The sequence below is a fragment of the Phoxinus phoxinus genome, assembly GCF_949152265.1.
Source record: "Phoxinus phoxinus genome assembly, chromosome: 21".
Classification (NCBI taxonomy): Eukaryota; Metazoa; Chordata; class Actinopteri; order Cypriniformes; family Leuciscidae; genus Phoxinus; species Phoxinus phoxinus.
Window position 1 is genome coordinate 8,937,083 of NC_136896.1, and position 24,832 is coordinate 8,961,914.

The 24,832-nt window shown below is 37.6% G+C and overlaps 2 protein-coding genes across 3 annotated transcripts in view; both read left to right on the plus strand.

Moving 5' to 3' along the window:
* Positions 1-3,455: 3,455 nt before the first annotated feature.
* On the plus strand, positions 3,456-7,103 carry galk1 (galactokinase 1). Its single transcript, XM_079595582.1, has 8 exons — positions 3,456-3,834; positions 4,764-4,953; positions 5,285-5,404; positions 5,675-5,810; positions 5,936-6,117; positions 6,219-6,369; positions 6,573-6,735; positions 6,880-7,103. The coding sequence occupies exons 1-8, from the start codon at positions 3,664-3,666 to the stop codon at positions 6,949-6,951; spliced, it is 1,185 nt and encodes a 394-aa protein (XP_079451708.1). The 5' UTR covers positions 3,456-3,663; the 3' UTR covers positions 6,952-7,103.
* A 328-nt stretch (positions 7,104-7,431) lies between these two features.
* The window catches only part of llgl2 (LLGL scribble cell polarity complex component 2), a 28,682-nt gene continuing 11,281 nt past the window's right edge, over positions 7,432-24,832 (plus strand). The window contains exons 1-12 of one of the 2 annotated variants that reach the window (XM_079595120.1): positions 7,432-7,649; positions 16,781-16,913; positions 17,444-17,541; positions 18,816-18,897; positions 19,344-19,459; positions 21,265-21,423; positions 21,889-22,051; positions 22,160-22,292; positions 22,971-23,025; positions 23,386-23,540; positions 23,705-23,916; positions 24,721-24,788. In XM_079595120.1, coding sequence (XP_079451246.1) covers positions 16,839-16,913; positions 17,444-17,541; positions 18,816-18,897; positions 19,344-19,459; positions 21,265-21,423; positions 21,889-22,051; positions 22,160-22,292; positions 22,971-23,025; positions 23,386-23,540; positions 23,705-23,916; positions 24,721-24,788 — 1,316 coding nt within the window. In that variant the 5' untranslated portion in view covers positions 7,432-7,649; positions 16,781-16,838. The remainder of the gene's footprint in view (positions 7,650-16,780; positions 16,914-17,443; positions 17,542-18,815; positions 18,898-19,343; positions 19,460-21,264; positions 21,424-21,888; positions 22,052-22,159; positions 22,293-22,970; positions 23,026-23,385; positions 23,541-23,704; positions 23,917-24,720; positions 24,789-24,832) is intronic. The other variant, XM_079595121.1, reaches the window with a different exon arrangement.

Consider the following 24,832-nt stretch of genomic DNA (forward strand, 5'->3'; position numbering starts at 1 on the left):
GGTGCCAGGTAAGCTCCATACCCACGCAAAATAAAATAAGATTTTTTTAAGCCACTACATCGCCTCTCATAATGGGAGTGGGGGAACGGATTCCGACAGCTGTTTATTTTACAGGGGGAACAGAATCCGACGGCCAAAAAACAGCCGTCGAAATCCGTTCCCCCTGTATTTTTTACACAAGGAGGATCTTCTAATATCTATCAAAGTGCTTTGAATTCCAAGGTTGCCACAGCCTAGTGGTCCAGACATTAAGAGCTGAAGATTTTTAGGTGACCCATGTTCAAGTCCCGGCTCGCTGGCTTTTTTTTATCCAATATTTTCCTTTCACAATAAAAGGTAAAAAAATCGAAAATATATTTCTTTAAACTGGTGCAAGGTAAGCTCCATCCCCACACAAAATAAAATAAGATTTTTTTTAAGCCACTACAACGCCTCTCATAATGGGAGTGGGGGAACGGATTCCGACAGCTGTTTATTTTACAAGGGGAACAGAATCCGACGGCCAAAAAACAGCCGTCGAAATCCGTTCCCCCTGTATTTCTTACACAAGGAGGATCTTCTAATATCTATCAAAGTGCTTTATTTCCAAGGTTCCTACAGCCTAGTGGTCCAGACATTAAGACCTGAAGATTTTTAGGTGACCCAAGTTCAAGTCCCGGCTCGATGGCTTTTTTTTATCCAATATTTTCCTTTCACAATAAAAGGTAAAAACTCGAAAATATATTTCTTTAAACTGGTGCCAGGTGGCTCCATCCCCACACAAAATAAAATAAGATTTTTTTAAGCCACTAAAACACCTCATAATGGGAGTGGGGGAACGGATTCCGACAGCTGTTTATTTTACAGGGGGAACAGAATCCGACGGCCAAAAAAACAGCCGTCGAAATCCGTTCCCCCTGTATTTCTTACACAAGGAGGATCTTCTAATATCTATCAAAGTGCTGATAATTATTAGGCCCCCCACAGCCTACTGGTCTTATTTTATTATTTCTTATTTTATGTGGCAATGGAGCTTACCTGACACCAGTTTAAAGAAATATAGTTTTTTCCTTTAATCGTGATAAAAAAATATGGGATCAAAAAAAGTCCACGAGCCGGGACTTTAACTTGTGTCACATAAAAAGCATCAGATCTCAATGTTAGTGCTTTGACCACTAGGTTGTGGGGGACTAACTAACAGCATTTTGATAGTTATTAGAAGATCATCCTCGTGTAAGACATTTTTTGCCGTCAGATTCTGTTCCCCCTGTAAAATAAACAGCTGTCGGAATCCGTTCCCCCACTCCCATTATGAGAGGTGTTGTAGTGGCTTAAAAAAATGCTTATTATATTTTGTGTGGGGATGGAGTTTACCTGGCACCATTTTAAAGAAATATATTTGAGAGTTTTTGCCTTTCATTGTGATAGGAAAATATTGGATTAAAAAAAGTCCAGGAGCAGGGACTTGAATTTGGGGGTGGGGGAACTGATTCTGACAGCTGGATTGTTTGCTGTCGGATTCGGTTCCCCCCATGTTTCTTACACAATAAGGTTCTAATATTTATCAAACTTTTGCTGGTTGAGCTCCATCCACACACAATAACCATCTTTTTAGCCATCAACATCTCTTATTATGTGTTCTGTATTATTATTTAATGTGGGTCACATTTGCATCAGAGGAATAAATTACATTTTAAAATATATTACAATAGAAAACATTTTTTCACAATATTACCGTTTTATATAATTTTTTTTTTTTTTTTCAGGTTTTGGTATATGGACAAAATTAATGCAGTCTTGATCAGAAGAGACATTAAAGTGGTCATGAACTGCATTGTTTTATTTTTTTATAATATTTCTCTGGGTGCACTTATAATGTAAGCATGCTTTTTACATAAAGGCATTTTTCCTACCCTGATTTTAGCCCTCTGATTTGAATTCTCTGCTTGAAGGGGGTGTCTGCTACGATACTTTAGTGTAAACGCCCACTGCTGTGACTGGCTAACATTTTTGCAAAGCTAGGCTATTACAGTGAAACTCTCTCACTTTTAGCACATTTTTACTATTACAGCTCTCAAGGTTCACTAATCGTGAAAAGTGTTGATTATAGCTTTATATTATTATATTTGGATCTTGGCATGAAAGGTTGCAGTATGAGCATGATGTAGCCAATTACAGACATGTTGAGTCACTGAATGCAGTGAATGTAAAAAAATTTTGTCCAGTGTATTTAGGCCACACCAGTGCGGGGAGGGGGGAACAATCCAACCGTCTCCATTGACTTTGCATTGCGAGAGGCTACTGATTCTAACTAAAGACAGAAAAATGCATTAAAGCTGCTGTGTGACAAGGTGTACAGCAAACAAGCTAAAAACACCAGAAATAAGTTTATTAGCTGTCGACCCCCAAAAACGAGTGTTTAAGCCGGACGTAAACGTGGATACAGGCAGTTGAGACCAGGTTGAGACGAGCGTAACGTGTCTCATTACTCTGAGAAGAACTAACGTTGTCCTCCTCTCTAATGGCGCTTTTCCATTACCAGTACCAGCTCGACTCGACTCAGCTCGTCTCAGCTCAGCTCGGCTCGGCTCGCGTTTCGCTCCGTTTTCCATTGCATAGTACTTCCACAATAGTACCTGGTGGTCGTCATAGCGACGCGACACACACCCGCTACCCACACACACAGGACAATGGAGGAAATCGAGTGTATGCTGTTTTACATAATATTAGTAATGGGTATATCACGCAATCTCTGGCAAAACTATTTAAAAATGCCGGGGTTATTCAGGATACTCAATCTGGCGTGTGCAATGATGGCGCAGTGAATAGTGACGATTCTCGCTGACCAATCAGCAGTCTCCCGTGTGTCACGTCACGTTTTAGTATCGCCTCAGCTCGCTTAGAACCTCGCCGGAGGTGATACGAAAAAAAGTACCTGGAAGCAGGTACTGGTACAACTTTTACACAGTGGAAAACCAAACAGAGGCGAGTCGAGTCGAGGTGAGGCGAGCCAAGGCGAGCTGGTACTGTGCAGTGGAAAAGCGCCATAACACGCCAGTGGGCAGGGCCAAAATTGCAATGAAGTAAGTTAGGTGTTGATCTTTCATCTGTCAGATAGGCACATCGAGTCGTTCTCTGGGCTTGTTTTTTGGTCTAACATGGAAGTTTTCAGTTATGAAATAGGATGGCCTCTCATTCATGGAAGTTTTCAGTTCTGAATATAAATATCTATTTTTTTACAGTCTATGATAAATATTTAATTAATAATAAAAGTCATGAAGACATAACTTGTATTGTTTCAATATGGTTTGATAAAATATAACCTAAAACCTTTTATTTGTATGTGTATGTCTAAGCAAGTGTTATTAATTCGATATTGGTCTGTAATTAAATTTCATAGGCTTTGCCATATCTTACAGGTTAGAACAGGACCACTCATCGTGTTGAAAAACGTGTCATGACTTTTTGCACCAATCAGGACCATTGTAGGAAGTATGACCCTGACTTGCTGGTTTCTGTCATGGTTTCTGTTCCTTAGCCTACACGAACTTTATGGATTAATTCAGTTTTGTTCCCCGGCGTATTGACTGCTGTAAATTGTTTGCTCCGTGATTTAAATTGCATGGCTTTCAGCTAACGGGATTCTGTCTAAAACAGAAAACGTTACTGCAATATTGCGCCACAATGACAAACATTTGTCCTATTAAAAATGTTGCCGATTTAGTTTCTGAGGCTCGTCGTGTGTTCCGGGAAACATTTGACGGGGATAATGCCAATGTTGCAGTTTGCGCCCCAGGACGTGTGAATTTAATCGGAGAACACACAGATTATAATGAAGGATTTGTCCTCCCAATGGTAACACTTTCATGGCTAAATACTGCAAGTGTTGGTAAAAAAGTTTATTTTTGATAAACTATGAATGTTGTAAAGTAGCCTAATTGTGTGTTGATATTTACGACTTTTCACGCAAAGTGATGTGAAACTTGTGAATGATTCAGTTGAAACGATTTCTTTACAAATCGGTCCGAGCAGTTCTCGAGATAATTAATTAATTATTGAACCGAAATGTTATATTTGACCGATGAGCCAACAAGAATAACAAATAAAATGTACAGAAAATATGTTTAGACTACGACTTGTGCAGTAGGCTAATTATATTATTAATTTTATAACACATTCAAAAAGAGCTGGTTAACATTCAGTCACGACAGTTAGCCTATTGATTTAACATACACTTTAGTGTTGTATAGGACTATTATAACTATGTTATAGGCTACATTTATTTTATGAGCTTAATCATGGAAGCAACCATCTGAAGTGGGGCACATGAAATTGCAACATCCTTATTAATAAAAAAGTAAATGAGAAATTGACCTTAGGGGCTTGTGATGACGTTATTATAGGCTACTGTCTTGATTTGATCTGAACATTTGAATCAAATTATTTGAAAGAACCATTCCCGGGAATGAATCAGACTTCCCAACTCTAATGCAAAGAGACTTGTTAAGTGACGTGTTGTTACTTTGTCATAAATTGCAGGGATCAGGCCAGGGTACCTTATCCTGCAGAACTGATATCTGAACAATGGAAATTATGGATTGTCCTTACACATCATTGATGATAGGCCTACTTTCTATTGATAACAGATTGACACGTGTGATCAATTTACACACCTCCAACTCTCCTCATTAGGAACTAGTGATAAGAAATATGTTCTTCTAAGATCAAACCCAGCAATTACGCACTGACAATCTTAGTTATAAAGTTTGTTTGAATGGTTGCAGGCCTTGCCGATGGTGACCGTTATGGTGGGCAGCAAAACGTCTGGCCAGAAGTGCTGTGTTTTAACTCTGACTGAAGCTGCTGATGAGCCCAGGATGGTGGACTTTGATCTCCCAAATGAACTGACCCCACTTTTAAGAGGGCAGCCAAACTGGGCCAATTATGTAAAGGGAGTTGTACAGCACTACAGAGGTAATCTTTTGCGGTCATTTTTTTGTCTATCTGGCAAAAAGGGAAGTAATGAGGAAGTGTACATTAAGTCTGTCTCTAGGATAAAATGTGACCCTAGGGGCTCATGCTGAGAACTCATCTTTGGACCAACTTTTTTAATGCAGTGTTTCCAAGACTTGCAACACTTGCAGAATAGTTGCTGAGCACACTGTCGTCTTACTCTGAAAGTAACAATAGATTGAACATATACTTATTGCAGAATGGAGTGCATATTAATCTCATGCATGTATTTCTAAACTGAGCCTGATCAAGCCTAATAGTATTGCTTTCACCATGTCCTCTATTTACACAGCAAGGCCCATCCCTGGCTTTAGAGCTGTAATAGCCAGTAGTGTGCCACTAGGAGGTGGACTCTCCAGTTCAGCCTCACTTGAAGTGGCTGTGTACACCTTCCTACAGCAGTTGTGTCCTGGTAAGTTCTAAGTCACACACTTTTTATTTGGCCTTTGTAAAATTCCCATTAATTTTTTTCCATAGACAAATTTACTAACTGATAAGATGTAAAGCATTTAAGACAAACCAGTTCAGAGGTTGTAATTTATAGTTTATGATTATGTTACAAGCTTTGCACCTTCCAAAAATGGAAAATTCTGGGAAAAGTCCTTTCAGAACTCCTGTTTTTTACTGTCATTTTGATCAAATAAATTCAGCCTTGGTGAACATGATTTCTGCCCCTTTACAGACGATGGGAATCAGGTAGCAAAGGCAGTGGCCTGTCAGCAGGCTGAACACACTCATGGTGCTGTGCCCTGTGGCATTATGGACCAGTTTGTGTCTGTTCTGGGTAAAGAGGGCCATGCATTACTCATTGACTGCAGGTAAGTAGATTAGCTGATCAATATTCGTATGTCAGATTATAATGAATCAAATATTTTGGTAGATATTTAGTTGCTCATTTACAAAAATAATATTAAATGCAAAAAATTAAATGAAATCTTTTCAGATCTTTGGAAGCCACCGCTGTCCCTTTAGCTGACCCTGGACTTGTAATCCTGATCACTAATTCCAACATTAGACATTCACTCACAGGCAGCGAGTATCCCACCAGACGAAAACAATGTGAGAACGCAGCAGTCGTTTTGGGCAAGAGAAGTCTAAGAGAGGCTACTTTGCAAGATTTGGAGGGTAAGATAAAGAAAGATTTTGGCACCATAATGTATGTCTTCAATCTAAGTCATTTCATAATAAAATATACATATTTCGTGAAAATCTGAATTTATTCATAGCTGCCAAGGATCGACTGGACAGTGTGACTTACCGACGGGCACGTCATGTGATTGAGGAGATCGAACGCACAGCGCAAGCTGCCGAGGCACTCAAAAGAGGCGATTACAAAGAGTTTGGGAGGCTGATGGTGGAGAGCCACAATTCTCTTAGGTAAACATCTACAATCGAAGCAAGATTATCATGTTGGAAGACTAACAGAAGTCAAATCCTTGAAAACATCCCAAGATTAGAAGTACTTTTCAGTGACTGAAATGTTGTTTGCTTAACCCAGTTGTTTGATAGTGGGGGTAACTGCCAGTTAAATTACTTTTAATGTTGCATTCTTTGACTGGGGTTGCTACTGTATGTTTCAGGGATAATTACGAGGTCAGTTGTCCAGAATTGGACGAGCTGGTGTCGGCAGCACTGGAGGTGGATGGGGTGTTCGGGAGCCGGATGACAGGGGGAGGGTTCGGTGGATGCACAGTCACATTGCTGCAGGCTTTTTCCACGGAGAGAGCAGTAAAACACATTCAGGTTTTTACAAGTTTAAGATCATCTGTGAATCTTTCTAGACAATTTAATCCAAACAAATGTCTGAACTGCATATTCTGGATATTTTAGGAAATATGATTATTTGTATGATAACTTAGTGCTATACTTTTTTCTGTGTATTTACAGGAGAAATATCATGGATCTCCAACTTTCTTCATAACTACCCCATCAGAAGGAGCTCGTGCTTTCAGTCTATGATTTTTAACCAATGCTAAGCCTGGTTAATTGGATTTCCATGTAAAAAAAATTCAATCATTAATAAGCTCATACTTATTTTGAATCAGATAAAGGGCATTTATGTAATAAAGCAATTATGTAATAAAAGGAATTGTGTTTGCCTTTTTTCAACCAAACTTTTATTTTTATTTTTATGAGATTCAATTAAACAACATATTCAATAATTTGTTACATTTATACTTTTCAGTAGCATTGCGGTAATGAGAATGGAGTGGGGGTGTGCTATACATCTTATTTATTTACTTAATAAATAAGTAAATGAGCTCAAGTGTTTAAAATAAACGTAAACAGCATTTTATATGATGTGTTGTTTTTGTTATACATTTTAGTGGGTCATAGAGATTGTGCTCTGAGTTTTAGACAGTAAAAAAAAATAGGTTTTATAGTGTGTGCGCCCCCTGCTGGCCACACACTGAGCTGTCCCGGAAAGCGTTTGTTCAGGGAGGAGCCACAGCGCAAATCAGCAGTAAGAGCAGCAGGAAACACTTCTGATAATCCTCCACCACTGTGTCCATACACAGACCTCGAAGCCGAGGTAAACATAAATCGAGCCTGCTCTCCTTCACCGCCCGGCGTAGTTTTCCTCTTCACCTCAGGATAATCGAGTTAACCCGCTTGAATCGTGGACAGTGCCGGGACATCAGGCCGCGGTGAATCAGGTGAGTCCTGCCCGGGCCCGTCGACTGCTGTTCGGCCACAGGTGTTTCCACTAACCCGACTGTATGGATGTGTCTCTCAAAACGTAGCCTACTGGGCTGGCTAAATTGCGAACGTACAAATGTTCATATGAGACCTATAAATGCTGTCTAGATAAGAATCTCACTAGGTTTTAAGACACAAGCAATGAATTCTAACTTGCAGCTCTGTATGAACTTAACATAATGTTATTATAATAATGAAATACTTGCACACTGTCTGTTTACAGACTCATCTTTAAGCTGTAGTTTACTCTCTTCTTTTGCATTTCGAGTGTTATTTAGCTAACTAATGAATAACCTTCAGTCTAAAACGAAACCAACACCTAGCCCTGACTATGTTCTCTGCTGTTGCCCTTATTATCACGAAACTGCATCCTTCTGAAAGAAAGAACAGAGAATGTATTGTTTGGTCTCTGGTTACTGTCTGTCCCGTACTGTTACTGTATTTTCAATGGCTTAGTTACAAGTGTTTCAATGGCACTGACCATTTATTTTGTTAGTGAGAACTGTTTTTCTTTGTTATATATATATATATATAATTTACACACAGATTTCTCACTTAAAAAAAAAAAAAAAAGTTTAGTAATTGTTCAAGTTGTTAAGTTACTTGACCTGCAAACACAGATGAGAGACACACTAAATGGTGCTATTATTGTGTAGGCTGGATTATAAAGACCACATTAAATTACAAGGTGTGGATGTTTGTAGAAATTCACATTGGGCACTGGGCAGCATGATGATTTGTCTATTTCAGTTTGAGTGTAAAGTTAAAGTGCTTTGGAAAGGACTGGGGAATTGGTTGTCCTTGACATAGATTACTGGATGGCTGTCCCACCGGTCTGACAGGTTAAGAATCGAGAGTGATTAAGCCTCCGCCTCTCATTGCTTCACACACAGCCATGTTCCTGATGTCATGTTTCTCTCATTTGCAGAGCGTCATTTACCTTCATGGTTAATTTATGGATTAAACATATTGATGCAGACCACAACTAGGCTAACCATTGTGCCATATATAGTGTGATTAGGACTGTTGGCATCACATGCAATTCATTTTGGGTCATTTCTTTCAAAAGCCGCTTGTAATGTATGGCTGGATTGAGCTTTGCCCCTTTAGGAGAGCCAATGCAAAGTACTTGTTCAGTGTGACCTCAGATAACACATAGAAAATTGTGTTAATGTACCTGAAAAACTAGACTTCGTTTCAAACCCGCCATGCTTGTTGACACAAGGATTGATCAGAAATACGTGTCGGAGACGGATACTGTGCGCACAAAGCACATGAAGCACAAAGCACATTTAGAGAAAAGTATCAATTGCACTACCATCCAAAAGTAATTTTTTTGTGTAAAAAATGTAAACCTTTATAAAGCAAGGATGCATTAAATTGATCAAAAGTGACAGAAAATACATTTATAATACAAAATATTTATATTTCAAAGAAATGCTGTTCTTCTGAATTTTCTATTCATTAAAGAATCCTAACAAAATGTATCACAATTTCCACAAAGATAGGAATAATTTTATTAATAAAAATCATGTGACACTGAAAACTGGAGTAATGATGCTGAAAATTTGTTTTTTCCATCACAGGATTAAATAACAGTTTTAAAAGTCTTAAAAAAATCTTAAAAGTCGTTTTAAATTAAAATTGTTTTACTTAACTTCTGCTTTTACTGTATTTGTGATCAAATAAATGGTGAGCATAAGAGACTTCTTCAAAATTATTTTTAAATCATACCAAGTTACCAACCCCAAACATTTTAATGGAAATTGACTTAATTGACACCTGTTTGTTTTGAAGCTAATGCCGTTAGACTACCCTAATGAGGCCACAATTTTACAAGAACGCTCATCTTCTTGCTCATTCGCATGTCAATGTCCATAAATTCATATTCATATTCATTTAAGTATTTGTGCTCCAGAGAACTTGAACTTGTTGCAGTTGGTTAATTGAAGAAATTGTTGTTGTTGACTCTTTACATTTATTGATTTAGCAGACGCTTTTATCCAAAGCGACTTACAAATAAGTTGTTTGTAGATATGGCACTACATCTCTGTATACCTTTTACTGAACTTGATACTCAAGCGGCTGATGTCCCGTATCAACTGCAGCTAGTTTGGTTTACCAGTCTGATGTCAGTTTGAGACGTTTGGGTGTAAATGTGTGTTTTTTACGCTTCTCAGAGAAGACAGGAAAGGCTTGAGTCTGGGGACTGACATCCTGTGGTGGGCCACACCCTGTAGCCATAGACAAGATCTTATTTTTGCATTTTTACCAAGAGGAAGAGAAGGTAAACAAAGGCTTCTCACTTCCACAGCAACAAACGGTTGGCGTGGGTGTTAGCATGCAGGGAGAGATCAGCTTTACAATGACCAGTAAGAATGAGAGGAAGTTCATCCAACACTTCCTCATCCTCTTCAGCTGTTCTTTTTTTAAGCACTATGAACTTTTGTCTCTTGGATGTCTGATTGTCTGACTAGGATGGACATTTTTGACCAGATAAAAATGCACAGTATGATCTAACCGCTGGTCATAAGTTACTTATTATGGACTTTGTTATATTGGGTAGCTGTGATATTTTTATGACAGTATGGACTGCCTCAGAATACACACAGGCCCAGGGATAGGGTGTTTTGTCTATCTATTTGTAGATAGGGTTGTCATGGTACCAACCTTTTTAGTAGCCGGTATAATTATTTGGTTCTCTGTACCAATTTTGGCACCAGAGCCAAAACTGTACAATGAAGTTCTTTAAAAAATGTTTTTTCATCTCGTCTGGTTATCAGTATCACTGTCCATCATCGCAGTTTCTGATTAAATCGCGTATTTAAATACGGTTGTCAATCCATACATTTTGCAGTATGAAAAACTAAACTTGTATTCCGATTGTGAATGAGTAATAAACAGAAAGCAAGAGAAGAGCCTCTCTATAATCACTGAGGCTGTCAGTCTCTAAGCACAAGTTCACTGAACTCTGCACTCCTGCGAAAACCCCAGTTAAAAAGCTTGAAAGCTTATTAAGAAATCGTATTTGTTCAATGAATCTTGTTATTTACATCGTTTACACTTTGTTGGTTATAATGAAAGGATTTGCGAGTGTGTGGCTCGCGCTGAACAAAACAAATCCTTGTGCGTTGTGCAGTGTTAAGCAGATTCTGACTAATACTGACTAGCATCTCTGATAGGCCATTGCGTTCACACGCTCAAAAGATATGATTGTGATTGGCTACAATGCTCAACGCTTGTAAATAAATGCTGTAAATAGAAAGTTTTGATGCTCAGAGAGCGCTCTCAAACAAACACGAACGAGAGCGTTTGAATGAAGCGTCAATCAGCGGGTACCGAATATACCAAGTACTCGGTACTGCACAAATGCAGGTTTTTTTTATTTCTTTCATTTTTATTTATTTATTTTAAGTACCGGTAGAGTACCTGTATGTTTGACAACCCTCTTTGTAGATCATATCAATATTTTTTGTCTGTCATATGTATTGTGTTTTATTGTTGTGATTTTTAGTACAGGTATACCGCTGCATAATTTCCTATAATTCCATAATAAAATACTTTGTTTTGATATAAAAAAATTAAAAAAATGAAATGTTAATAATAAAATGTTTTGTACAGAACGGTTAACATTTAGTATTTAAAACATAAATGTGGTTTTGTTTTTGTGTGGTGTTTTTTTAATAAGTAAAAACAACTTTCCAAGGAACATTCGAAGGTTCTATTAATCAAAGGATCCTGAATGTTTTTTATCACCGTTTTCAAAAATATTAAGCAGCACAACTGTTTTTATTGTGTAATGATGCTGAAAATTCAGCTCTGCATCACAGGAATAAATTAGAGAAAATATTGTCAGGGCAAGTGCATATCTAAACTACTGCAGAAAAACAATTTTAGTTGTTGCTGAATCATTAGTGTCAGTGTTTATTTAATAACGAAGAACCTGCTGACTCATAGTGTCCTGCAACAAGGATTTTTTCCAATAGTATATTCTTTCCTTCCATATCATGTGGCAGTTGAACTGGTTTTCATTGTGTTTGCATACTGTTTTCTCCTTCAATCAGGGTGTAGTTGATGCTTATTGCAGAGCTTGACCTATTTGTGCTTGACTGACTTTCTCTTGACCTCAAATATCATTTAGTTAATTCGTTATTGCCCTTTTCCCCCATATTGAGTCTAAAAATGGGATATGCAATTCCTCGATTTCCCAAAATGACAGGCATGACATATTTAACGTGCTGTGTGAAACCAGGTTATGCAGCAGAGGGAGAGCATCTATGGTGAGAGTTCACTGACAGTTCCACGCTCATGTCAGGGCAGGTTTCTCCTATCTTGCCTTCTCTGATCTCTGTTTCCTGTGGGATGCTATGCTGAGAATGTAGTGATGTCACTTGTAGTGAGTTATCAGGGACAGTTCGACTGAAACTCCTTATCTGATGCAATGAGAAGTATTTCAGGTACAAAAGACAAAGTAGGTTCAAATATAACTTGCTTTATTCATTAGTCGTACTTGCTGAGGTTGCACTATTTATATTGCTCATAGGGTACTTTTTTTTTCTTTTTTCTTTTCTTTTTTTAGCAGTCAGACTTAATTTTTACCTGGCATGATAATATGGGCAATATTATCAATATTACAATTTTTTTTAAATACTTAAAAAAAAAAGAAAAGAAAAAAGAATCATATGCTCACCAAGGCTGCGTTTATTTGATTAAAAAATACAGTAATAGTATTGTGAAATATTATTAAAAAAAAATGTGTGAAATTTCTTTCTATCTTTCTTTCTATTTAAAATATAATTTATCGTGATAGCATAGCTGAATTTTTAGCATCATTAATCCAGTCTTCAGTGTCACATGATCCTTCTGAAATCGTTCTAATAACAAACATTTCTTTATTATCACAGTTGAAAACAGTTGTGTTGCTTAATATTTTGTTGTGAAAACTGTGATGGATTTTTGTCAGGATTCTTTATTAGTATTTAAAACGAACAGCATTTTTTTTCAAAAAATAACAATGTTAAAGTCTTTACTGTCAGTTTTGCAACCTTTACTGACCCAATTTTTTTTTACCGGTAGTATAAATGAATTACGAATGAATTAATAAGTAGTAATTTTTTTTTTTTGTCCTCTCATACATGAATATTTTTTGTTTTGCTGAAGCCTGGTTTGGTCTGTTGTTGTGAGCTCTATTGTTCTTTAACAGAGGCACTTCTGTAACGGAGTCAAGTCATGAAGAAGTGGAACCTGCTCTACTGAAACTGGCCATCAGAATCTGAAGCTTCAACAACTGAAATTACATCTCAATTGTTGCTTCTCTTTTTAACGATTGCTTTGTGCAACTAGTAATAGAAGTCATTTATATGAGTAGTATATGTAGCCTACTGTAATAACAACCGTAAAGCTGGGTGGGACGTTTTGGATCTGGCAATTTTGCTCAGTTTGTGTTGTGCTGTGTAATGAAATGTTGTCGGTCTCAAATTTACTGTGGGCCGGTGCAGGCTGTTTTTAAACTAAACAGCAGTTGACCTCTTCTGACCATAGGGTGCTATTTTATGGCTGAAATCCTGAGGCTGTAAGTCCTTGGCTAGTAACTCTTCAACGAGTTAGTCGTCACACATGATGACGTGCTTGTGTAATATCATGTCACCCCTCGCCATGACCTTTAACAGAGGAATCTCTAAGCATATCGATTCTTCAATAGTATCACTGTTTACCGCAGGGCTTTCGAAATGGGCGCTCTAAAAAAGGCATTGAGGGTTTATATCTACTTTAGTCATTCAGCTTCCCAACCATACAAGGAGTCAGGACTTAAGTTTAGTTTAAAATGCTTTTTTTGTTTTCTCAGTGGATATTTAAACAAGCCTGTAACTACGTATAACTACGTGAGCGCCGCATCACTTCAAAAGCAAATAGAACCCATTATAGTCACTGACACTGACGTGTCTACACTGGATACCTACAACTGTGCGTTCAGTTTCTGACATACTCCACACACTTGAATCTGTCGACAACAGGACAAATGGAAGAGTGAAAGAACGTTTGCTTTGAGTCCAGTTTAAACTCTTTGTGTCTCTGTACAAACTTCAGAAGGATCCCAGCATCAAAAACAAGTGGATGGTTTATTTGAATGGTGTCCCAGATCACGTCAGAGAATAATGTTTGTTCTGAACATTTTGTTTTGTAAATGAGGCACAGTTCGCAAAGAAACTTTTGTTAAAAGATGAAGCAGCCAACTGTATTGGATCTGACAGTGACAGCAGCTGCATCACAAACCGCTAGTAAATGATGTAATAATGCTTTGTCTGTAAATGGCTAATGGTTTTATATGGCTAATGTTTTCAAAACACTTACTCGCGTGAAATAGTGAGTGGCCGTGTTTGCTATGCAGTGACGGTAGCCAATCATAATAGTGGCCGTTTACTGACAAGACTTCAACTGACAAAACGGGTCATTTGAGACCGAGGGTCAGAATGAAGGTACTAGAAAATTGTGTGTGTGCAAAAAACGTTTTCCCATTATAAGTGAACCTCAAAAAGCATTAAAATAATAAAATCCATAATATATGACCCCTTTAAGTTGATTATTTCTATGCATTAAATGAATGCCTCTGTTTTAGAGCTAATAAATACTTACTTACTTTGCTAATGTATCATGTCGTTTTATATTCCAGTGCAATGAATCTGTCGTGTGCATGTTTGAGCTGATTACAGTGAGTGTTTCTTTGTTTGCTCGGCTGCTTAGTTCCACATACCAATTCTCCTTAAAGTCTATGAACTCCACACATGCCTCCTACCTCTAATTTAGACGAGCTAAACCCACTACTCCCACATCAATGCCCTCACATGCACCTCCGCCATAATTCCTCCCAGCAGGATTCAAAACAAACCGCCGTTTATTTTTTTTCTACCTCTAATTAACTCAGGATTAGATGGATGGACGTGTAAAATTGATCTCAGAGAGCAAAATTCTGAAGCTGCTTCATGAAGGAGTCCCAATGATCAATATGTTGCTCAGAGATTGTTATAGACTCGCTGGCCTCTTTAGTTCTTCTGAATGAATCGCTGCTTTTCTCCCTCCGTCACTCCATTCCAGCTCTCCCGCTGAGAGTTTTCCCTCATAAAGCCTAGCTTACTCTTAAGTAGAAGACCTCCCACTTTACCATTGTCCCTTAAACTAAGCTTTACAGACTCTTTTTTTTTGTTTAGTTTCTTGGCTGGTTCCTTCATGGTCCTGTAACCCTTGGATTTCTGGTCCTAAAAATAAGGAAATCAGAGCTCTTTCCCTTCTCTGGAAGCATTTGTAGCCACATGCTCGATGACTAAACGTTCTTGGCTAATAGTGGTGATAATCACAGAAATATGTGTCTGAGCCGAGCAGGGCAACTGACTCACTGAGAAGGTTATGTTTGCAAAGGATTGATGGAAAGGGTCCCTCTTCCTGTTGATATGCTGATGTGATCACCTCCAAAAAGTGTGATAAATTATTCTCGTCTAGACACTCTCTCAGGGGAGTTCTAGTGTGATGTGACGTACACATTACCTGAATATGTCACTCTGATGCTGTTTTACTGTCAATAATCATTATCATAGACTCTGACTCAGTGTTTGTTTTCTTCTTGTTTTCTTTGGCTGTGTCCTGGTAGCCTGACTTTTTTTCCTTCAGAATTTCTGGTGTGTTTTGTGTGTACACACAATTTGTTAGCACCGTAATATTGTTAAATATGATTACAATTTAAAATGACGTTTTTTTTTCATCCTATTATATTTTAAAATGTAATTTATTTTTGTGATGGCAAAGCTGATTTTTCAGCATTATTACTCCAGTCTTTATTGTCACATGACCTTCAGAAATCTCTCTAATATGCTTGTGGTGTGCCCAAGAAATATATCTTATCAATGCTGGGGAGAAGTATTTTCTTATTTGTGGAAAGAGTGATACTTTGATAAATAGAAAGTTCAGAAGAACAGCATTTATTTGTACTATTATAAATGCCTTTACTGTCACATTTGATCAATTTAATGCATCATTGCTGAGTAAAATATTATTTTCTTGTCTTTTTTTTAAATGTACTGACCCCAAACTTTTGAATAGTGGAGTATCATACCCTAAAATTGTGGTAACTTGATATTAGCCCCCAATTTCATTTAAAAATGTGTGATGTGCTTGCCTGTGCAAACAATGCTAAGGCATTGTGGAAAGTTATAATAGTAATACGGATGCTTGCATTGGTTATTATGTTAGATGTTCGTGATGGTCTGTAAAAGATGCAAAATAGCCAACGGCATCTTTCTGTTTTCACACACAACAAATACAAGCTCTGGGTGAGAGAAACTGCCATCCATTCACAGGTTATTGTGTATTGTTATAGTCTGAGTGGCCTCTTTAATGGAAAGCAGGTAGCACCCCACCTTTCTCTGTCCATTTGAAAGAGGCTCATTCTGATTCGGCTTTCTCCGGAGCAACAGGTGTTTTCATCAGGTGTTGTTTGCTCAGATGAGGGGAGGGATTGTTATAGCGTTCAGCTCAGAACAAAAGCTGCTTCAGTCAGGACTGCAGAGATCCGCGATCTCCCTGCGGGGGCTGGGCAGAGAGAGCGAAAGACAGAAATCGGGGTGAGGGGGGTGAAGTTTCAGTTAAACAGCCCACAAGCCTTTCCTTGAAATTCCTGATCCTATCAGATCCATTGTTTTTTTAGTGGAATACACACATAACCCTTTGGAAAGTTGGTTTGAGTTGTGCACCCTTTGAAATGCTTCAATTTGTGTGTGTGTTCTGTGTTCTGTGTATGTTTTTAAAGGGATAGTTTACCCAAAAATAAAAATGGCCATAATTGACTTATCCTCATGTCATTCCTAAACTGTATGGCTGAATTTGCTGCCCTAAACTCAAAAGATGACACAATGCTCTCTTGCAGCATACAATGAATCTGAATGGTGACCATGTTAAAGAGCAGTAAATGCTGACAGAATTTTTATCTACTGCTTTAAGTCTTAATTATTCCTTTTTGTTGTCATCATCGCTATTCATAAGCATATTGTTTGGTTTTATTTTTTGTCTGATTAGCCCTGTATCCCTCCTTTCTTGTCAGGTGGCTGAGGAGAAACCGTGAGAGAGGGCAGCGTGAGGTCCCTGCTCGTCCAGGGACGATGAAGAGGTTCAGGCGTCATGGGCATGACTCTCAGAGGGACAAGCACAAACAGGATCTCTATCAGTTCAACAAGGTGATCAAGCCCACGTCTTCTGTAGAAAGTTTGTTTTGCTGTTACTCAAAACAAGTTCTATTTTTCAGCAGTTTTTTGCCCTTTTACTTATTCCTAGCTTACGGTCCTATGTGAAGAAAAGTCTTCTGTCTAGATAGGCAGGAAATTCTGTATATTATAGAAATAGCATTCCTCACACAAAGCATGTGGGAGGTTCAAATACGCATACATAAATATTTGTGTGTATCCATTATTTTTATTTTAAATAACAAACAATTTTATCCCCGATTTAAAATACCTTATTTATTATTTGTAAAGCTCCAGGTTTGCTGTGCTTGTTTGAAGGGCTGTGAAATTTGGCCCACATTTTTGTGATTGTGATATTTCATAATAATATTAAATGTAATTATATTGTATTTATATTTTGTGATATTTCATAATAATATTAAATGTAATTTATATTGTAAAATGATTATTGATTGTGTACAATCTTGGTGTGTTCAGCTCTATATATATGTGACATTTCACTCTCATTTCTGTCCTGTCTTTAGACTGTAGAACATGGCTTCCCCCATCAGCCCAGCGCTCTGGGATTCAGCCCCAGCCTGGAACTGCTGGCCATCGGTACCAGATCAGGAGCAATCAAACTGTATCCTACAACAACCTGAAGACATTACCACTCTTTGGGTTATTTGGTCTGTGCATAGCTAAAATTATCCCACTCAGTCACATTCCATTCCCCAGTCTCTGAATCCTCAGGGCAGAGTGACTACAATGTGATATGATGAGATTTCCTGTAGCTCATAGCGTGGCTGTTCTCATAGTGGCTCAATCGTACACACCCATCATGCAGGTACTTGGAAAGGCGGAACAGTTTATATTAGTGCGTAGAGCTGAGAACGCATGTTCATGAAACATTTTTTCCCATACTATTGCGCAATTTTCTCTGTTAGTCATTTACTGAAGAGGAAATAGAAATGAGTAACTTGTATTTGGCCAACATTAAATGCCTGTTTTTTTTAAATATATATATATATATATATATACATTTGATTTATTTTGATTTCTATTAACCATTATTCTGTTAATGCACCACCTATGGCCCACTCTTATATAAAAGTTTGCATGTTTCTTTAGAATCATACATCACATGTGCTCACCTAATTTTGTGAGTTCTACATAAATCAGAGATGAAAAGACAATTTTCAGGCATATCGTGATTTGCCATAGAAATATAGCATTTTACACCTTTTTAACAGTTATAGCACTGCCTTTGGGCCAATCTCCATAAAAGTTTGCATGCTTCTTTAGAGTCATGTTGCATGTGCTCACCTAATTTCGCGAAGTTCTCAGTTTTTGTTTAGGACTGACAGGCTTTTGGGTAGACTTGGCCACGCCTGTTTTCTAAATGACCCTGGCATAGCTATCCAAAAAGATACTAATTGAACTAGAGAGTACAAAGTATTGTCCTGCAGTGGTTTTATCAAGGTTGAGCGTAAAACCTAGGACTAGTTCACAAAAGTAGTTTTTTTAAATAATCTCCAATATTTAGCAAAAATGATTTGATTGACAGCAGTGGTACTAGAGGCAAAGTAGTTCAGAAAGAGGAGTTATGAGCGATTTCGTATCAACGTTGCGCCATCATCAGGCCGATTAGGGAAAGCCTCTGTGATGTTGAAGACGGGGTGGGTACCACCATCCCTCAGATTTTCAAGTTTCTGGTTAGGTCTGCCCCGATCACTTTTAGGTCAGAATATTTTTATTTTTTATTTTTTTTAAAATCCTAACAATTCAATAGGGTTTCAGTGCTATGTGCTTGTCCACCTAATGATTCGCTTCTGTCTGACTTTTAAATCCCACAAAACCAAGTAGTTTCAGTCTTCTGTGCTGTGTTTGCCATGTGTTTCCTTAACCACTTCTCAGGTACGGAGCTCCAGGTGTAGAGTTTATGGGACTTCACGACGAGAATGCGGCAGTTACACAGGTGCACTTCCTGCCAAACCAGGTACGGCATTGAACTTTAATCCGTATATTCACCGTTTGATATCACATTTTTATTTTTTGTGCATGTTAATTTGGACTTCATTCCAGTCTTTGGAATTTGGCTTTCAATGAGTCATTAGTGGTTTTGGGTGAGGTTGCTATTTCAAGATATCAGCAAAATATTATACCATGGTATGAGACATTTTATATCAAGAACTCTACATATTATTTTAACACAAAACGATAGATAGATGGATAGATACAATGGCTGAGTAGATACGATAGATATGATCAATTCGATGGATACTATAGGACAGACAGACAGGCAGGCAGACTATTTTTGGATAATTCACAGTTAATTTAATACTTTATTTATTTCTTTACAAGTTTTGTTCTGCAAATAAAGGCACTTAATTTTACTTAAATTCTGATTTATGCCTGTGTTTTATTTTTATTTAATTTTTGCAGTTGGAGTTTGTCACATTACTGGATGACAATAGTCTGCACATGTGGACGCTTCGTGGACATAATAGCATGTCCGAGCTGCTTGAGATAGGACGTTTCACTCTCTCTGGTCCACCTGGGTGAGTCAAGAGCCCACACCTACATACTCACCGCGATCTAATATAATCATGTTTGAAGATTTATTTTTAATGTACTCGGATGGTAATACGCACACACCCAAAGAATGAGACGAGCACTGAGTCACACTGATCCAGACGCTACTTGTGCTCTGAATCCATACATAGTGTACACATACTGTCAGGTGACTTCCATGATTCAAAGTAGCTGTTTTTTGCAATCTGTGATGTCATTTTCTATCCATCCATGAATGATTACTATAATGCCTGCCTTATTATAAATACAGGCTTCAAGTATGTAATTAACCAACAACAAGTGACATTTTGATCGTTTGTATTTTATTTTTGTTGTCATGCTGGGGTAGCTCCAACCACAAAGAAATCTCATTGATCAGAAAACATCAGATATTTGTGTCTGCTTATATGTATTTACGTGCGTGTTATTTTTATATATACCGGTGTGTGTGTATATATATATATATATATATATATATATATATATATATATATATAGTGGTGGCCAAAATGATTAGAACGGTCAGATTTTTTAATGTTTTAAAAAGTCTCTTCTGCTCACCAAGGCTTCATTTATTTGATTCAAAAACAGTAATATTGTGAAATTTTTACAATTTAAAATAACTGTTTTCTATTTGATTATATTTTAAAGCGTAATTTATTCCTGTGATCAAAGCTGAATTTTCAGCATCATTACTCCAGTCTCCAGTGTTACATGATACTTCAGAAATCATTCTAATATGCCGATTTGCTGCTCAAGAAACATTTATTATTATCAATGTTGTGTGCAATTTCTTTTCAGGATTCTTTGATGAATAGAAAGTTCAAAAGAACAGCATTTACTGTATCTGAAATAGAAAGCTTTTGCAACCTAATGTCTATACTGTCACTTGATAAATGTAATGCATCCTTGTTGAATAAAATTATTAATTTCTTTCCAAAAAAAAAACCCCTCTTACTGACCACAAACTTTTGAACTGTAGTGATAAATGTTACATAAGATTTCTATTTTAGATAAATGTTCTTTTGAACTTTCTATTCATCAAATATTCCTGAAAAATATGTTTTACACCACTGTTTTCAACACTAATAATAATAATAAGTGTTATTATTATTGTGCATAAGTGTTATGAAAGCGTAAGTTTTATGCTTTCTTGAGCATCAAATCATCATATTGGAATGATTTGATCATGTGACACTAAAGACTGGTAATGATGCTAAATTCAGCTTTACCAACACAGAAATAAATAGCATATTAAATATATAGTCAAATAGAAAAGTTATTTAAAATTGTAAAAATATTTCACATTATTACTGTTTTGGTTATATTTTGGATCAAATAAATGAAGCCTTGGTGAGCAGAAGAGACTTTTAAAACATTAAAAAAATCTGACAGTTCTAATAATTTTACACACTGTGGCACTGTATATATATATTTATATATGTACCGTTTCTAATTTTGGCCGTGTGGGTGGATGAAAGTGACAAAATGTTTCGATTCAGATGGATAGATAACGCTCCATTTCAAAAATGATCGCAAAAACTACTCTTTAAAAAGAGGTTGCAACTGGTTAAAATTATTTATGACAGCACATAGAAAATATGCATTTTTGTATGCATGGTTATTATTAAAAAGAAAAACGTCTATAGTGCATTGGAACTAAAAAGTGTATATCACCTAAAAATAAGCCAGCCATTTAGTCTAACTGTCTATCCAGTGTCTAATCTAAGCGTAACTGGGGTAGAAAACAAATCACTAGCGCTTTCATTTTGACCCTCTTGTGATATGACAGCGCCCCTCCCAGCGTGACGCGGGTCACGGCCGTCCTGGCACACTCATCGGGTGAGCTGCTGCTGCTGGGCACTGAGGGAGGACACGTGTTTGTTGTAGAAGTGCCAGGCTTCAGAGAACTGGAGGAGAACAACATAAGCGTGGAGGATGTACAGAACAGGTCAGACGTCACACTGGTCAGATTTATGAATTCATGTAAAGCCACATACTTTTTATTTTTTTTATTTTTTATATGTACTATTCTTTCTAAATAACACGCATGCTGGCTTTAAATGTTGAATTTGTCCATACTAAATTGCATATTTATCTTAAAACTGTCTTTAATGTAACCTATCTGATGTTTCTGTTTTTTATCTTTCCCAAAATAGTGTTAAACTAATGTTTGGTCACTTTGCTTATGAACTCTGTATTTAAAGACAAGAACTAAAATTAGCATATTTAATATACTTTTTCTTTGTTCTGTGACTTACAGTTCTATAATCTCTCAATTCATTTTGACTATATACACACGCTGCATTCTTCGAATAGTTTCTCTGGAATGGTATAATGCAACACTTTTCGCATGCCCGAGATGACTTATAGTTACTCTTTGTGATCGCTGATCTGTTCACCGCTACTTTCCCAGAGTTCCAGAGGATTATGCTGGCCGCAGGAATCTGGAGTGTGTTGAAGCTCTGCATGAGAACCCGCTCAACCCACGGCAGGTGCTGATTGGCTACGGCCGAGGCCTGATGGTTCTGTGGGATCTGGATCGGCAGCGTCCCATCCAACACTTTCTCAGCACACAGGTACTATATAATGCAACATTGTCATTTAAGCTCTGAAACTCAAAACTTACTCTACTCAAAAAAGGTTCTAAGAGGCCTGTAATTTCCCCTTTTTTGTGTCCTCTGCAGCAACTAGAGAGTGTTTGCTGGATGGAGGATGGTGCGAACATTCTCAGTTCCCATAGTGATGGGAGCTACTGCCAGTGGACAGTCACTGGTGAGGATCCGCAAACGGAGCCCGAGAAACAGGAGATTCCGTATGGTAAGATTGTTTTACCGGAATTACTTCTTTTCAGTTACAATTTAAAAAGGTACTTCTGTTCGAAAACCTATGCTGTCCTAAATTGTGTGCTTTCTGCATATGTACTACATTAAATACCTTTAATAAAGTATGTTCTCTAAATATACGTTTGTAGTGTGAATACAATCCATGTGTGTTTTCACTACATTCTTAAATGTTTTAGAAAGAAGCCTCTTATGCTCACCCAGGTTGCATTTATTTGATCAAAATGCTGTTAAAAAAAAGAATAATATTTAGAACAGTTTATTTTGATATATTTGAAAGTTGTATTATTCCTGTGATGGCAAAGCTTAATTTTTAGAGCCATTACTCCAGTCTTCAGTGTCACATGGTCCTTATATTGTAATATATTTGTGTGAACTTTTTCAGGATTCTTTGAAGAATATATATATATATATATATATATATATATATATATATAATAAAATTCAATTCAATTCAATTAAGTTTAATTAGAATTTGACCTAAACAAGGCATCTTTAAAGGTGGCATAATTGTGATGCCCTCCTTTTGGTGCCTAATATGATGCCTAACATATTAGGCAGATCATTAGGTTTTGGAACAAAGCCTGTATCTTTGACTGATCAAATGTATTCATATTGAGCTATCTGTCCTTAAATGAGCTACATCTCCACACAGGTGCCTTCCCCTGCAAGGCCATATCCAAAATTATACAGCTGCCATCAAAAGAAGGGTGAGTCTTGTATATTCTTTATTGGACAGTACTGTGAGTGTTCACTAACTGATGCTGAGACTGGTGTGTTTGCTTGTGGTGTCTTTACCACAGAGTGCTTCTCCATGACTCACACAGTTGGGTTAATATTTAAACCTTCCATGAAAGTTAATATGTTCCACTCTACATTAAGATCCTCTATCTGATTTTTCTTTAACCACAAATCTCTAGCCCATTTTATCATGCTGTCCTTTCATTTCATGTTGCTTTATTGTTCTCAATTTTCATCAAAATATTTAGAAAGTTCTGGAAGATCCAAAGGGGATTTGTCATTTAGTAAACTCTTATCCAAAAATAATGTCTTCTGTCCTCTCCTCCTAGTCCTCCATTCCTCATCTTCAGCGGAGGGATGCCGAGGGCCAGTTACGGGGACAGACACTGCATCTCCGTCATCCACAGCAAAACCCACGAGGCGCTGGACTTCACCTCACGTATTATCGACTTCTTTGTTATTCGCGAGGGAGAGAACCACATAGGTAGAGAGACATGCTGAGAGACTCATTGGTCTTTTCCTCTTTAAAATGTCAAACGCACTGTTTTGGTTCCTTTTACATGCTTTTTTCTACATCTACTTAAACATATTAGCTGAGCTACAGTCAGCACACTTCCTCTAAGTGGTCTAAATGTGTCTTTGTTGTAGGTGAGCCAAGCGCTCTTGTGGTTTTGGTGGAGGAGGAACTTGTGGTGGTGGATCTGCAGACTGAGGGTTGGCCCGTCATCCAGACGCCTTACCTGGTGCCATTACACTGTTCAGCCATTACCTGCTCGCACCACGTCTCCTCCATCCCACTCAAACTGTGGGAAAGAGTGCACGCTGCAGGAGCCCAGCAGAGCACACACTACTCTAAGAAGGTAGGCAAGATTATGCTTGCACAAATACAGAAATATTAAGCTTATTGCATGTCACTGAGTAAAACAACTCACCAGGAAGAGAATAGTCACATGAAATGCTTTGTACTGTCATTTTCTGGGTTAAAGCGATAGTTCACCCAAAAATGAAAATGATCCCATGATTTTCTCACCCTCAAGCCATCCTATGTGTACACGAATTTCTTTTTTCAGACGAACACAAGTTATATTAAAAAAAGGATTGCTCTTTCAAGCTTTATAATGGTAGTGAATGGTGGTCATGATTTTGAAGTCCAAAAAAAGTGCATTCATCCATCCATAAAAGTAATCCATATAATATCCATAATTAAAACTTTAAAAACTAAAATAACTAGCTTCCAGCAGACGGCCTATCCAAGTCGACTTGCGGCAAAAGAGTAACCCCTGATGCGATGAAATTGTAAGCTTTGATGCCTCTCGCGGTTCAAATAAATAGGGCTGGGCAACAAATTCAAGCTTCTCTTCTCTTATATCGAAGTCCTCTGACATTTCTCTTTAAAAATTCTCGTTTTAGACTTCTAGTTACGTTCATTAATACATCATGTGTCAGGTCAGGGGTTACTCTTTCGCTGTAAATCGATGCGTATGGCCGTCTGTCTGAAGCTTGTTATTTTCATTTTATAAAGTTTTAAATATGGATATTTTTCTTACACAAACGCATCGCTTTTAGCGTATAAAGGCCTTTATTAATCTTATTAACAATGGTTTCTGTTTAGCAGCACCATGGACAACTATTCAGTTCTTGTTTTCAAATCTGTCTTTTTGTAGCCTTGGCCTATAAATGGAGGTCAGAATCTTGCCCCAGACCCTCCCCAGAGAGACCTGCTCCTCACGGGGTGAGTAGATGTGTGTGATGTAACGCTGTCGGTCTTGGTGTGAT

Bases quoted from the DNA above. Each gene is read 5' to 3' on its own strand.
- galk1 (XM_079595582.1), top strand. From the start codon at position 3,664: ATGACAAACATTTGTCCTATTAAAAATGTTGCCGATTTAGTTTCTGAG. The intron at 3,835-4,763 runs GTAACACTTTCA...GAATGGTTGCAG, and splicing joins AAGGATTTGTCCTCCCAATG to GCCTTGCCGATGGTGACCGT. The intron at 4,954-5,284 runs GTAATCTTTTGC...CTATTTACACAG, and splicing joins AGTTGTACAGCACTACAGAG to CAAGGCCCATCCCTGGCTTT.